The sequence below is a fragment of the Salmo salar genome, chromosome 13 (genome assembly GCF_965601325.2).
Source record: "Salmo salar chromosome 13, fSalSal1, whole genome shotgun sequence".
NCBI classification, from domain to species: domain Eukaryota; kingdom Metazoa; phylum Chordata; class Actinopteri; order Salmoniformes; family Salmonidae; genus Salmo; species Salmo salar.
The window spans coordinates 70473967-70489027 of record NC_138303.1 but is presented as its reverse complement, the minus strand read 5'-3'; the positions used below and the strand labels follow the sequence as shown (position 1 = coordinate 70489027).

The following is a 15061-nucleotide window of genomic DNA, read 5'->3' as shown; positions in this document are numbered from 1 at the left end:
ACGTGTGCAGTTTATAGGGTGCTCATTATAAAAATTATACAAGTAATATGATTACTGTTGTTGCACATGTACATTATGTGTAGATAGTACATTTTATGTTTAGGTTTTCAATATAGCATGAACTGTTTCTGCATATTAGTTATTGATTTGGACACATTAAAACTGTTTTTACATTTGGCTATTTAGGAACATCATTTGAACTTTCAACATTATTTCCAATGGTATTGTACTTAATCTGGTAAAAACTGCTGAATGAGTCCAAAAACATGCTGTGATTTATTTATTTTGATGATATACCAGAAATCACAAAAACGGATTTGCCCTGCCTACTCTCTCCACCTTCTGGCAGACACCTGGCGTGAAAGGTGATTGATTTACCTAATGCAGGTTAGCAGATTGGAGATGGCTCCCAAACAGAAAAATACAAAATATGCAGGTCTGTCATGTGGGTCCTAGACAGGTACTGTATGGCTGACAATATGGAGCAACACAGTAACTGGAGACACCAGGTTAGTTCAATTACCCAATGAAGGAAACACACATGAATGATTGACTTGCAATTCCAAAGCATAGCAATGTGCGCAATCAAACAAAGATGGTCAAAGCATGGGGCATTTAAGATCCTTTTTTATTATTATTGTCAGTTTGAAATATGAACACACAGTCTTCAACAAGAAAATACATATGAACCAACAATCTTTTACATTACAGGGAGTCAAATAGAATGTAATTTTCCATTCACTGTGGAATCAACCAGAATAAAGGGACGACATTGACTGACTTTTGTCGGGTGAATGACTTGACTGTCTTGTATTGGGGTAGAGGGAATGTGTGTGTGCCAGTCACCAGAGATACACATTATGTTGATCATGAGATTTGGTCAGGCACCAACAAAGACATTTCTCTTGATAACTGAGATGAAAGTGCATCCGTATGCCGCAAATGTCTACAATTTTGTTTCAATTCACTGCTATTTCTAAAGTCCCTATTCAAAAATAAATTATACCAAACTCCAATGCATACTTAAATGTCACGTCACAAACAACACTATACTATAGGGTAGGTCCAATATAAGCTCAGTCAAAAATAATAATTGGAAATAAGTTTCTGCAATGGTTATACCGTGGACTTCTCAGAAGCCCCAGATGTTGCTTTCTGTACATATGTTTTAAAACAACTACAAAAAAAGTAATACAACTTTTATTGAATCTACCCTTAGCATGGCCTTCATTGAGCCCATATTATATAGTTTCAGTCACTAGAATGAGCTTATCTTTCAACAGACATTGGGATCTGTTTTATCAGTACATTTACCACAGTAGAACACTTTACTAATTGTGTGGTACTTATTTAACCTTTATTTATCCCATTGAGGTCTGAATACCTTTTTTACTAGGGTAATACTCATGTGGTATTTATTTCTAAATGGATTTGGGGTTCAAACAATTATGCCGGTGTGGAGTGGATAATAGGTGCGCTATCTCACTTTATTAGCTAAGTGTTCTGCCATATGGAACAATGTATTCAAATGAAATCCAAGTTCAAGAATAATTTACAATAATGCCGATGCCTTGTGAATCATAAATTACAGTGATGTATATTTCTTATCATTATCAAATCAATGCAACCCTCACACAGACATAGCCCATTTGAAATGTGTGATAAATGCACCCATATATCTGCTGTAATATGGCCTATTTTGATGGCAGCACCACAGGTTTGAAACATTAAAAAGTAAAATATTTTGTAACATCAAAATGTGTCCCTTTCTCCACATTTGTGAATACAATATTAAAGTCAGACTTCATCGTACACGCGTGCTGACATCAACAACAGAAGACTGACAAAACAGACTCCTAATTTGTGCCCTTCCTTGAGGCATTCCCACTTAAGGAAGAGCCAATACTGGCAGTCCTGGCAGATTAGATTTTGTTGTTGATTTCTGGGAGAAAGCAGGAAGTTTCCCCGCTGTTCATGATGATGTCATAATGTTGAGTCTACCTTTAAGACCTCTGAATTAGGATTTGTTTGTCATGAGCTCCACAAGTGCTTTGTCTGATATAGGCAACGTTAAAACCAACACAGGAATTAATCATTTAGGAGGCAGCGATGAGAGATGAACATTCAGGTGTTTCTGCAATGTCCTGTCAGAGAACTGTGGAATAGCAATACCACAGCAAATATATCCCTTTTCATTGCGTGTAATCCATCCCTTATTACATCTGTCAACGCTACTCTGAACGTTGGTCTTGCTTACATTTACATTACAGCACATGTATCTATTGAAAAACATGGTGTTTAGAGGACAGACTGAAATAAATCAAGACCATGGTCAGCAATCATAAAGAGTCTCAGAGTATGAGTGCTGATCTAGGATTAATTCCCCCCTGTACATGTCAACACATTCATTTTGAAGGCAAAACTGACCCCAGATTATCACTCCTTCTCTGAGACACTTTGTGAATATGGGCACAGATATTTTAATAAAGTAAAAAAAATTAGCATGGAGAAGGGAACCTGCTATGTAGTTTATAAACTGGGAAAAAGAGTTGATGCACTGCACAGAAAACTGCAAAATCATTGTATACTGAACAAAAATATAAATGCAACATGAAACAATTTCAAAGATTGGACTGAGCTACTGTTCATATAAGGAAATCAGTCAATTGAAATAAATGTATAGAGCCCTAATCTATGGATTTCACATGACTGGGAATACAGATATGCAACTGTTTGTCACAGATATCTTAAAAAAAAGGTAGGGGTGTGGATCAGAAAACCAGTTAGTATCTGGTGTGACCACCATTTGTCTCATGCAGCACAACACATCTTCGCACAGAGTTGATCAGGCTGTTGACTGTGACCTGTGAAATGTTGTCCCACTCCTCTTCAATGGCTGTGCAAAGTTTCTGGATATTAGCAGGAACTGGAACACACTGTCGTACACGTCAATCCAGAGCATCCCAAATATGCTAAGTGGGTGACATGTCTGGTGAGTATGCAGGCCATGGAAGAACTGGGACATTTCCAGCATCCATGAATTGTGCACAGATCCTTGTGACATGGGGCTGTGCATGGCACGACAATGGGCCTCAGGATCTCATCGTGGTATCTCTATGCATTCAAATTGTCGTAGATAAAATGGAATTTTGTCCGTTGTCCGTAGCTTATGCCTACCCATACCATAACCCCACCGCCACCATGGGGCACTCTGTTCACAACTTTGACATTAGGAAACTGCTCGCCCACACAACGCCATACACGTGGTCTGCGGTTTTGAAACCGGTTGGACGTACTGCCAAATTCTCTAAAACAATGTTGGAGGCAGCTTATGGTAGAGAAATTAACAAATGATCTGGCAACAGCTCTGGTGGACATTCCTGCAGTCAGTATGCCAATTGCACACTCCCTCAAAACTTGAGACATCTGTGGCATTGTGTTGTGTGACAAAACTGCAAATTTTAGAGTGGCCTTTAATTGTCCACAGCACAAGGAGCACCTGTGTAATGATCATGCTGTTTAATTAGCTTCTTGATATGTCACACCTGTCAGGTGGATGGATTATCTTGGCAAATGAGAAATGCCCACTAACAGGGATGTAAACAAATTTGTGCACCTAATTTGAAAGAAATAAGCTTTTTGTGCGTATGGAACCTTTCCGGGATCTTGTATTTCAGCTCATGAAACATGGAACCAACACTTTACATGTTGCGTTGATATTTTTGTTCAGTGATTTCATAAAGCATGGTTTGTGCTTGAATGTTAAACAAAATCTAATTGCGTAAAATTAAGTGGATGGTTATAGAACGTTTTATTGTAGCTCCTGAGTGTCACAGAGACGTCGACTAGAAGATATACCCGATTTCAAATCAATCCAAACTCAACCCTGATTATTTAACTCTGTATGATAATATTTTAATGTATCTGCACTCTATTGGGAGACAATATAAGCAATCTATTTGAATTTCCAATCAAAACGTACCGGTTCAACACAACCAAACAGTTAATAGTTATTGGTTATGAGAGAGTATTTTGGAACAAACTCAAAACAATGACCATACAAAAATACTGATATTAACAGCTGAGAACCTTCAGAGGTGGATCCTAACTTCCACTTCAGTCCAATTTTCACTTAGTCTCCCACTGACATCAATGCATCACTAAGTGACTGAAGTGGAAGTTAGGATTTGCACTTAGAGGGATCCATAGAGTTGCTATTGGACACGATCTTACTCCTTAGCTACCAGCACTGGTTAGTTTAGATGGGAACACTTCAGAATTGACCCCAAAGTGTGCAAGTGACCATTGTAAATACAGTATAACTTACAAAGTACCTTAAGGTAACACCAGCTGTAGAGACATTAATAAACTTTGCAAGTGATTACATTAGTTGAAGTTATATGTCTACAAAAATGGAAATAAACTCCCTTTCCATTCATAACTAGTTAAGTAATTATTCTTCAAACCACCTTGTATAGACTTGTGCCAGTTCAAAGGGAAGATAAACATGGTCTTTGCACAAATAAATACAACTTTTATATTTTATTTACCCCTTTCAATATATGTGTTAAAAACCAAAAAATAGCATAGCACAAACAACTGAAAAGATCACAATTTACAATGACGAGAGGAATTAGAACATTTGTCGAAATTCCATTTCTTCTTAACCGTTGTGGTTTGTCAATGTATCAGAATTCGAAATAATTACAGCAAAAACAAACATGATTACAGGCTTTTAGACCCTAGAGGGATTTCAGTCCTTCTGTTCCTTGCCTGTGTTTGAGGTGTTAAGTTCACCTCATACATTTAACTCTTGGCGCTAAGACTCTTGGGGCTAAGATGACTGTCAGTCGGGGGAAATTGAGATAAATGAAATGTAAATAACAGACAAACCACATCGGACAGGTCTATTTTTAAGACCCACATGAATAAACATTTAAGAATCATATCATAATGGGAGACAAAACTAAACAAATCAAAACAAAAAAAAGCTATTTGTTATGTCCTTAAAACTCAACTAAAATGAATTTAAAAAAAGCATATGTTACATAATACTTTTTAGCGGTTCGACATGATGTAGTAGGGTAGCCCAAGCACTCTGTGCATCACGTTTGTGGTTTCAGGTGAGAGAAAACACACAAAACATGCAACCTTGCCCTCGGATTCCAGAAAGCCTACTGCATCAAAACCTGAGCAGAAACGGAAGGAGGGTGACCAGAAGTAGACAGGTGTAGGTGTGTACGTGTGTCCCCATCGAGCCGCTGTTCCCATCCTGCACTGCTCCGGGTCCTGTCATGGCGAAGGTGGAGGGCGGAGGAGAGGGAACAAAACATTTGGATGAGTTTGAGGCGTTCAAGATTGGTTTTGCCCTTTCTCTTGCCTAAACAAGTGATTCACTGCTCTAATACCTTCTCACCAGCACTCTTAACTCACTGTCTGCTCAAGGAGAGGTGTGTCTCACCGATACTCGCAAATTTGTGTGGTAGTACAACAATATACAACTACATCCCCCTTTCCCCTAACATCACCTACAGGTATCAGTACTGTTAATCTACGGGTTAGTATTTTATCATGTGTTGATCACATTTTTTTTTTATAATTAGTTTTGTGGGTGTTAGGTTTTAAAGTGGATTCATTACAAACCTGCCGGTAATGCAAAGGTTTCAGAGGTTGTCTTTTCTAACACAGATGAAGTCAACAATAACACATTGGTTGACCCCTCTAAAAAGAGAGATTATATGAAAGAAGGCACTCAAAAAAATGGCAACAGAGCAGCTCACAAGCAAATGCTGCTCACATGCAAAATTATCTGAGTAATTGACACTCAGCACAAAATAAACTACCCCCTGGGCCAAACGGATGCTAGTGTCATTAGGTACCAGACCTGGGTTCAAATACTATTTAGGGTATTTCTATTACTTTTAAAGACGTTTGGAAGTAATTATTTAGAAGTTTTTTTTATTTGAAAAGACAAGTAGTTGAATATAGGAATGTATTTGGAGATACACTTGGAAAGTATTTGAAAATACTCAAATACATTGACGCAAATAAACTCCCATGTATTTAACCCAGGTATTTGGAAATAATATTTGAAATAAGTATTTGAAAATACATTGAAAGAGTAGGATATGTATAGGAAATTATTTGAAAAACATTTCAAATACTTGATTTGGGCCAAATTATTTAAATAACAAACACAAATGTATTTTCACCCAGATCTATTAGGTACCCAATTCAAAAGAGGATATTATTGTTATTTTAAGTTCTGGTTTCTTATTACCCGGTATAGATACAATGCCTTCAGAAAGTATTCACACGCTTTGACTTTTTCCAAATTTTCTTGTGTTACAAAGTGGGATTAATGTGGATTTAATTATAATTTTATTTGTCAACTATCTACACAAAATACTCTGTAATATCAAAAGGGAAGAACAATTGTAAAAGAGTGTATATATATATATATATATATATATATATATATATATATATATATATATATATATTCCAATCCCGATTCCTGCTGATGGAATGTTTAAGTGGGGGGACCCAGTATATGTGTTCTGAAATGCCCCAGAGTCTGCAACACCACTAAGCAAGAGACACCACCAAGTGGCAACATGAAGACCAAGGAGCACTCCAAACAGGTCAGGGACAAAGTTGTGGAGAAGTACAGATCAGGGTTGAGTTATAAAAAAATATCAGAAACATTGAACATCCCATGGAGCACCATTAAATCCATTATTAAAAATTGGAAAGAATATGGCACCACAACAAACCTGCCATGAGAGGGCCGCCCACCAAACCTACGGACCAGGCAAAGAGGGCATTAATCAGAGAGGCAATAAAGAGATCAAAGATAACCCTGAAGGAGCTGCAAATCTCCACAGCGGAGATTGGAGTATTTGTCCATAGGACCACTTTAAGCCGTACACTCCACAGAGCTGGGCTTTATGGGAGAGTGGGCAGAAAAAAAGCCATTGCTTAAAGAAAAAAATAAGCAAACACGTTTGGTGTTCGCCAAAAGGAATGTGGGAGACTCCCCAAACATATGGAAGAAGGTACTGTCACAACGTCCACAGAAGGTGGCGCCTCTCCTCGGTTGGGCGGTGCTCGGCGGTTGCCGGCCTACTAGCTGCCACCGATCTGTGTTTCAGTGTCTGTTAGTTATGTCTGTTTTTTGATTGCACCTGTTTCGTGTTTGTCATTAGTGGGGGGGTATTTAGTCTGTCTGTGTTTAGTTAGGATTCGTGCGGGATTGTTCTTTGTTACGTGTGGTAGAGGTGGTGTTGGTTTTATGTAGTTGGTTTACTACTTATTGTCTAGGCATTAGGGTTGCCGAGCTGCGCCCCGTCTGCCTTTTTGAGCGGAGCTTCCTTTAGTCTTTTGACTGTTGTGCTCCCAGCCTTATATGGATTTTGCCCTTGGATTTATTAAATCACGTTTGTTCCAACGGACCTCAGTCTCCTGCGCTTGACTCACCCTTAAACTGTTCTATCCGCCCGTGACAGAATCCCGCACCACAATATGGAGTCAGCAGGGACCGAAACACCATCGATGGAGGAACAAGTCTCCCAACATGCCAGCCTCCTCCACCGACTGGGCACGGCCATGGACCAGGTGCTGACCCGTTTGGAGAGCTGGGAGCAAGTCGCTCCTTCACCCCCACCAGGACCAAGTTATCACCCTGCGCCCCTACCGACACCCACCGAACCCAGTACAGGCGGGATCCGGATCATGGCTCCCAGGGAGTTCGATGGGACGGCCGCTGGGTGCAAGGGGTTTTTGCTCCAGTTGGACCTGTACCTGGCGACCGTCCGGCCCTCTCCCTCGATGAAGAGAGGGTGAGCGTCCTCGTCTCGTGCCTCACGGGTAGAGCTCTGGAATGGGCCAACGCCGTCTGGGAGGGCCCAGACTCAGCTAAGGACAACTACCCAGAGTTCGCTCGCCGCTTCCGGGCGGTATTCGATCATCCCCCGGAGGGCAAGGCGGCGGGCGAGCGATTATTTCATCTGAGGCAGGAGACGAGGAGCGCTCAGGACTTTGCCCTGGAGTTCCGGACTCTAGCCGCCGGATCGGGGTGGAATGAGCGGGCCCTGATTGACCACTACAGGTGTAGTCTACGTGAGGACGTCCGCCGGGACCATACCACCACCCTGGACCAGTTGATTGATTTGTCCATCAGGCTGGCTGCCTGGGGACGTTCCGATCGGGGCTTATTCATTCCACCTCCCATCCCTCCTGCTCCAACGCCCATGGAGCTAGGATGGACTGCTGCTAGGAGGACCGGAGGGGAGGGCCTCTCCTGCACCCACTGTGGCCGTAGAGGAGACACTGCGGACCGGTGCTGGAGAGGTTCTCCCGGGAATTCAGATGGCAGGCAGAGCACCACATCGACCCCCCCAGGTGAGTCAGCACCAGCCACACCCAGAGCCCCCTGTCGACCACATGTACGTCTCTGTTTTTTCCCTGAGTTTTCCCCTCACTCCCAGTATAAGGCACTAGTCGATTCAGGCGCAGCTGGGAGTTTTATGGACCGTAGGGTTGCTGATAAGTTAGGGATTCCCCTGGTTAAACTGGACCAACTCTTCTCCGTGCACGCTTTAGATAGTCGACCACTAAGGTCTGGCCAAGTGAGGGAGTAACATATAATGTAACATATGTAGGTTCATGCTCTACAACATTCGCAGAGTACGACCCTGCCTCACACAGGAAGCGGCGCAGGTCCTAATCCAGGCACTTGTCATCTCCCGTCTGGATTACTGCAACTCGCTGTTGGCTGGGCTCCCTGCCTGTGCCATTAAACCCCTACAACTCATCCAGAACGCCGCAGCCCGTCTGGTGTTCAACCTTCCCAAGTTTTCTCACGTCACCCCGGTCCTCCGCTCTCTCCACTGGCTTCCAGTTGAAGCTCGCATCCGCTACAAGACCATGGTGATTGCCTACGGAGCTGTGAAGGGAACGGCACCTCCATACCTTCAGGCTCTGATCAGGCCCTACACCCAAACAAGGGCACTGCGTTCATCCACCTCTGGCCTGCTGGCCCCCCTACCTCTGAGGAAGCACAGTTCCCGCTCAGCCCAGTCAAAACTGTTCGCTGCTCTGGCACTCCAATGGTGGAACAAGCTCCCTCACGACGCCAGGACAGCGGAGTCAATCACCACCTTCCGGAGACACCTGAAACCCCACCTCTTTAAGGAATACCTAGGATAGGATCAAGTAATCCTTCTAACCCCCCCCCCCCCCCCTCCTTAAAAGATTTAGATGCACTATTGTAAAGTGGTTGTTCCACTGGATATCATAAGGTGAATGCACCAATTTGTAAGTCGCTCTGGATAAGAGCGTCTGCTAAATGACTTAAATGTAAATGTAAGGTAACAGTGCCACTGGTCATGGTGACGCAGGGGGGTCATGAGGAACGTATCAGCCTGTTCCTTATTGATTCCCCGGCATTTCCGGTGGTGCTGGGACTTCCCTGGCTAGCCTCTCACAACCCTCAGATTTCATGGGGGCAGAGGGCTCTTAAGGGGTGGTCGAGGGAGTGCTCAGGTAGGTGTATAGGAGTTTCCATCGGTGCAACCACGGTGGAGCGTCCAGACCAAGTCTCTGCTGTACACATTCCCTCTGAATATGCCGATTTGGCTATCGCCTTCAGTAAAACGAAGGCGACTCAATTACCACCCCATCGACAGGGGGATTGTGTGATAAACCTCCAGGCTGGCGCGGCCCTTCCTTAAAGTCACGTGTATCCTCTGTCACAGGAGGAGACAGTGGCTATGGAGACATACGTCACTGAGTCCTTGAGACAGGGATACATTCGGCCATCTAAATCACCCGTCTCCTCGAGTTTCTTTTTTGTGAAGAAGAAGGAGGGAGGCCTGCGCCCGTGCATTGACTATAGAGGTCTAAATTCTATCACAGTGGGGTTCAGTTACCCACTACCTCTCATTGCTACGGCCGTGGAGTCATTTCACGGGGCGCGCTTCTTCACCAAACTAGATCTCAGGAGCGCGTATAACCTGGTGCGTATCCGAGATGGAGACGAGTGGAAAACCGCATTTAGTACCACATCTGGCCATTATGAGTACCTCGTCATGCCGTATGGGTTAAAAAATGCCCCCACCGTCTTCCAATCCTTTGTGGACGAGGTTCTCAGAGACATGCTCGGACAGGGTGTGGTGGTGTACATCGATGACATCTTGATCTACTCCGCCACACGCGCCGCGCATGTGGCTCTGGTGCGTAAAGTGCTTGGGAGGCTGCTGGAGCATAACCTATACGTCAAGGCTGAGACATGTGAGTTCTCCAAACAAGCCGTCTCTTTTCTGGGATATCGCATTTCCACCACAGGGGTGGTGATGGAAGATGACCGCGTTACGGCTGTGCATAATTGGCCGACCCCTACCACGGTGAAGGAGGTGCAGCGGTTCTTGGGGTTCGCCAATTAGTACCGGAGGTTTATCCGGGGTTTTGGTCAGGTGGCAGCTCCCATTACCTCACTGATGAAGGGGGGTCCGGTGCGATTGCGGTGGTCGGCAGAGGCGGACAGAGCCTTCCGTCGTCTGAAGGTTCTGTTTACCGACGCTCCGGTGCTGGCACATCCGGATCCCTCTTTGCCATTCATAGTGGAGGTGGACGCGTCTGAGGCTGGGATAGGAGCTGTTCTTTCGCAGCGTTCGGGTGCTCCTCCGAAGCTCCGCCCCTGCGCATTCTTTTCTAAGAAGCTGAACCCGGCGGAGCGCAACTATGATGTGGGGGACAGGGAGTTGTTAGCCGTGGTCAAGGCTTTGACAGTGTGGAGACATTGGCTTGAGGGGGCACGTCACCCTTTTCTCATCTGGACCGACCACCGTAACCTGGAGTACATCCGGGCAGCGAGGAGACTTAATCCTCGTCAAGCCAGGTGGGCCATGTTCTTTATGAGGTTTCAGTTTACCCTTTCGTACATTCCGGGATCTCGGAACCGGAAGGCCGACGCACTGTCACGTCTCTACGACACCGAGAAGCGGACCATCGATCCCACTCCGATACTCCCTACTTCCTGTCTAGTGGCACCGGTGGTATGGGAGGTGGATGCGGACATCGAGCGGGCGGGTCGGTCAGAACCCACTCCACCTCAATGTCCCGCGGGTCTGAAGTTCGTTCCGCTGGGTGTTCGCGATCGCTTGATCCGATGGGCCCACACTCTACCCTCCTCGGGTCACCCTGGGGTGGAACGGACAGTGTGAGGCCTGAAGGGGAAGTACTGGTGGCCCACCTTGGTTGAGGATGTAAGACACTATGTCTCTTCCTGTTCGGTGTGCGCCCAGTGCAAGGCTCCTAGGCACCTGCCTCGAGGGAAATTACAGCCCCTCCCCGTTCCACAGCGACCTTGGTCTCACCTCTCGGTGGATTTCCTTACGGATCTCCCGCCATCTCAGGGGAATACTACGATCCTGGTTGTTGTGGATCGGTTCTCGAAGTCCTGCCGTCTGCTTTCGTTGCCCGGTCTTCCGTTGCCCGGTCTTCCTACGGCCCTACAGACCACGGAGGCCCTATTCACCCACGTCTTCCGGCACTACAGGGTGCCCGAGGACATTGTATCTGATCGGGGTCCCTAGTTTACGTCCAGGGTGTGGAGGTCGTTTATGGAGAGGCTGGGGGTCTCGGTCAGCCTGACCTCGGGTTTCCACCCCGAGAGTAATGGGCAGGTAGAGCGCATTAACCAGGACGTAGGCAGGTTTCTGCGGTCGTATTGCCAGGACGGGCCAGGGGAGTGGGCGCGGTTCGTGCCCTGGGCCGAGATGGCCAAGAACTCTCAGCGCCACCCCTCTACTAACCTGTCACCCTTCCAGGTCGTGTTGGGTTATCAGCTGGTCCTGGTGCCATGGCAACAGAGCCAGACAGAGGCTCCTGCGGTGGAGGAATGGGTCCAGCGCTCTAGGGAGACCTGGAATGCTGTCCAGGAGTGTATAAAGAGGGCTGGAGAACGACACAAGGAGAGCGCTGACCGCCACCGCAGTGAGGCCCCTGTGTTTAACCCAGGGGATGGAGTCTGGCTCTCGACCCGGAACCTGCCCCTCCGCCTGCCCTGCCGGAATCTGGGTCCGCGATTTGTGGGGCCATTCAAAGTCTTGAGGAGAATAAACGAGGTGTGTTATAGGTTACAACTTCCTACATATTACCGTATTAACCCCTCGTTTCATGCGTCTCTCCTCAGGCCGGTGGTAGCTGGTCCGCTGCAGGACGCTGAGGTGCGGGAGGTCCCCCCGCCCCCCCTGGACATCGGAGGGGCCCCGGTGCACACAGTCCAGGCCATCTTGGACTCCCGACGTCGGGTGGGGGGCCTGCAGTACCTCGTGGACTGGGAGGGGTACGGTCCAGAGGAGAGGTGCTGGGTCCCGGCGAGGGACATTCTGGATCCAGCCATGTTGCGGAATTTCCACAGCCTCCGCCCGGATCGCCCAGCGCCTCGCCCTCCAGGTCGTCCCCAAGGCCGGCGTCGGCACGCTGCGGGACCCGCGCGTCAGGGGAGGGGTACTGTCACAACGTCCACAGAAGGTGGCGCCTCTCCTCGGTCGGGCGGTGCTCGGCGGTCGTTGTCGCCGGCCTACTAGCTGCCACCGATCTGTGTTTCAGTGTCTGTTAGTTATGTCTGTTTTTTGATTGCACCTGTTTCGTGTTTGTCATTAGTGGGGGGGTATTTAGTCTGTCTGTGTTTAGTTAGGATTCGTGCGGGATTGTTCTTTGTTACGTGTGGTAGAGGTGGTGTTGGTTTTATGTCGTTGGTTTACTACTTATTGTCTAGGCATTAGGGTTGCCGGGCTGCGCCCCGTCTGCCTTTTTGAGCGGAGCTTCCTTTAGTCTTTTGACTGTTGTGCTCCTAGCCTTATATGGATTTTGCCTTTGGATTTATTAAATCACGTTTGTTCCAACGGACCTCAGTCTCCTGCGATTGACTCACCCTTAAACTGTTCTATCCGCCCGTGACAGGTACTCTGGTCAGATGAGACTAAAATTGAGCTTTTTGGCCATCAAGGAAAACGCTGGAGCAAACCCAACACCTCGAGAACACCATCCCCACAGTGAAGCATGGTGGTGGCAGCATCATGCTGTGGGGATGTTTTTCGTCGACAGGGACTGGGAATTGAATTGAAGGAATGATGTATGGCGCTAAATACAGGGAAATTCTTGAGGGACACTTGTTTCAGTCTTCCAGAGATTTGAGACTGGGACAGATGTTCACCTTCCAGCAGGACAATGACCCTAACCATACTGCTAGTTTTGCCTTGAAGAATGGGCAAAAATCCCAGTGGCTAGATGTGCCAAGCTTATAGAAACATGCCCCAAGAGACTTGCAGCTGTAATTGCTGCAAAAGGTGGCTCTACAAAGTATTGACTTTGGGGGGATGAATAGTTATGCATGGTCCAGTTTTCTGTATTTTTGTCTTATTTCTTGTTTGTTTCACAATAAAAACATTTAGCATCTTCAAAGTGGTAGGCATGTTGTGTAAATCAAATGATACAACCCACCCAAAAATAAATGTTGATTCCAGGTTGTAAGGCAACAAAATAGGAAAAATGCCAAGGGGGTGAATACTTTCATAAGCCACTCTACATAAATACACATATTTTCAAATAATATTTTCCTTTATTATTTTCCACTAACCCTACCACCCCTCCACTAATTCGAGTAAACTAATGAACAACAACACTTAGGCTTCTACTGTACATACTACATACATTGTATGGACACAATTTATTTTACAATAGTAAAATGTTGTTTGTTTTTACTTCTATCCTTCCGCTACCCTCAACCCCTCCCATCTAATTCTGAGGACCATCCAGTTCTATTTTTCATATATTTTTAACTGTGCTGTTTCACAAAAGTTCTGAACCTATATACCTTTTACGGAAACAGTATATTTACAGTAGTTCTCCACTCAACCCCTCCCATCTATCTCTTAACACCATTCATTTTGGTTTTCTATTTGCCATATATCTTTCAACAGTGCTGTGATGTTTCACAAAAGTTCTGAACCTTTCTATTCTCATAGTTTCTACAGATTGTAAATAAAATATAAACATTATTGCTAAAAGTATTATTATATTATTTATTGATTGACTATGACTTTTCAAATCACCCAGTCGTGCTATCTGCAGAGTTTGCTCCAGGTAAATGTTGCAATTCTTCAGCCATTCCTGGACCTGTGACCAAAAACAAGCTACATATGCACAGTGATCTAATGAGTCTGTCTCTTCACAGCAAAATCTGCAGAGCTGAGATGGTTGTATTCCCCATATATATAACATTCTATTTGTTGCAAGAATTATGTATAATCATTTACATAGAACAATTTGACGTTTTGAATCCGGCATCGTTTTGCGTATCAGTTCATAAACCATGTGCCATGGAATCGATACATTGAAAATCTCTTCCCAACTATTTAGCAATCTATATGGCACAGCTGTATTTTTGGGGGGTCCTTAGATTACACTGGTATACTTTTTTATTTATCACAACTTTTTTATTTATCGCAATGTTCTTTAACCAATTGGGCCAACAGACAAGTTGCTTACATTTCCCCCTTCCATTTTCCTCTTCCATTTTTGCGGTAATGCTGCAATTAGGTGGTTGTAATTTTGGGTAGAGCAGATATTTCCATATATTTTTGTTAGCTGCATGTGTGGCATAACTCCACCAGGACTATTTATGATACATTTACAACGATGATTTAAAAATATATATTATTAAAACAAAACATTTTCTTTTTATCAATTAGTATATTTGAGTTTAATCACAATATTTGTCGTATTATTTGTTCTGTCTTTTCTGATTAAACTAAAATTGCAACCAACTTTCTATGGCTTTTAAAAAAAATAGTGATATTTTGGAGATTATTTCATTTTCAAATAACCAAAAGTGAGAGGTTGTAATCTGAATAAAGGGAAAAAGGCAATTTTGAACATGGGCTGGGACATTCTTACTAATCTGCTAGAGAACCAGTTCGGATTTACGTACAATTTTTGTATGACTAACACCTTTAGTGAGAGGTCTAACACTTTAATATTTAATCATTTCTGC

General features: G+C 44.7%; 1 protein-coding gene across 2 annotated transcripts in view; it reads right to left on the bottom strand.

The window, feature by feature from the left end:
* Positions 1–610: 610 nt before the first annotated feature.
* LOC106567646 (opioid-binding protein/cell adhesion molecule) overlaps positions 611–15061 on the bottom strand; it is a 613793-nt gene continuing 599342 nt past the window's right edge. For both annotated transcript variants that reach the window (XM_082960288.1, XM_014137182.3), the window contains one exon: positions 611–5289. In XM_082960288.1, coding sequence (XP_082816414.1) covers positions 5183–5289 — 107 coding nt within the window. In that variant the 3' untranslated portion in view covers positions 611–5182. The remainder of the gene's footprint in view (positions 5290–15061) is intronic.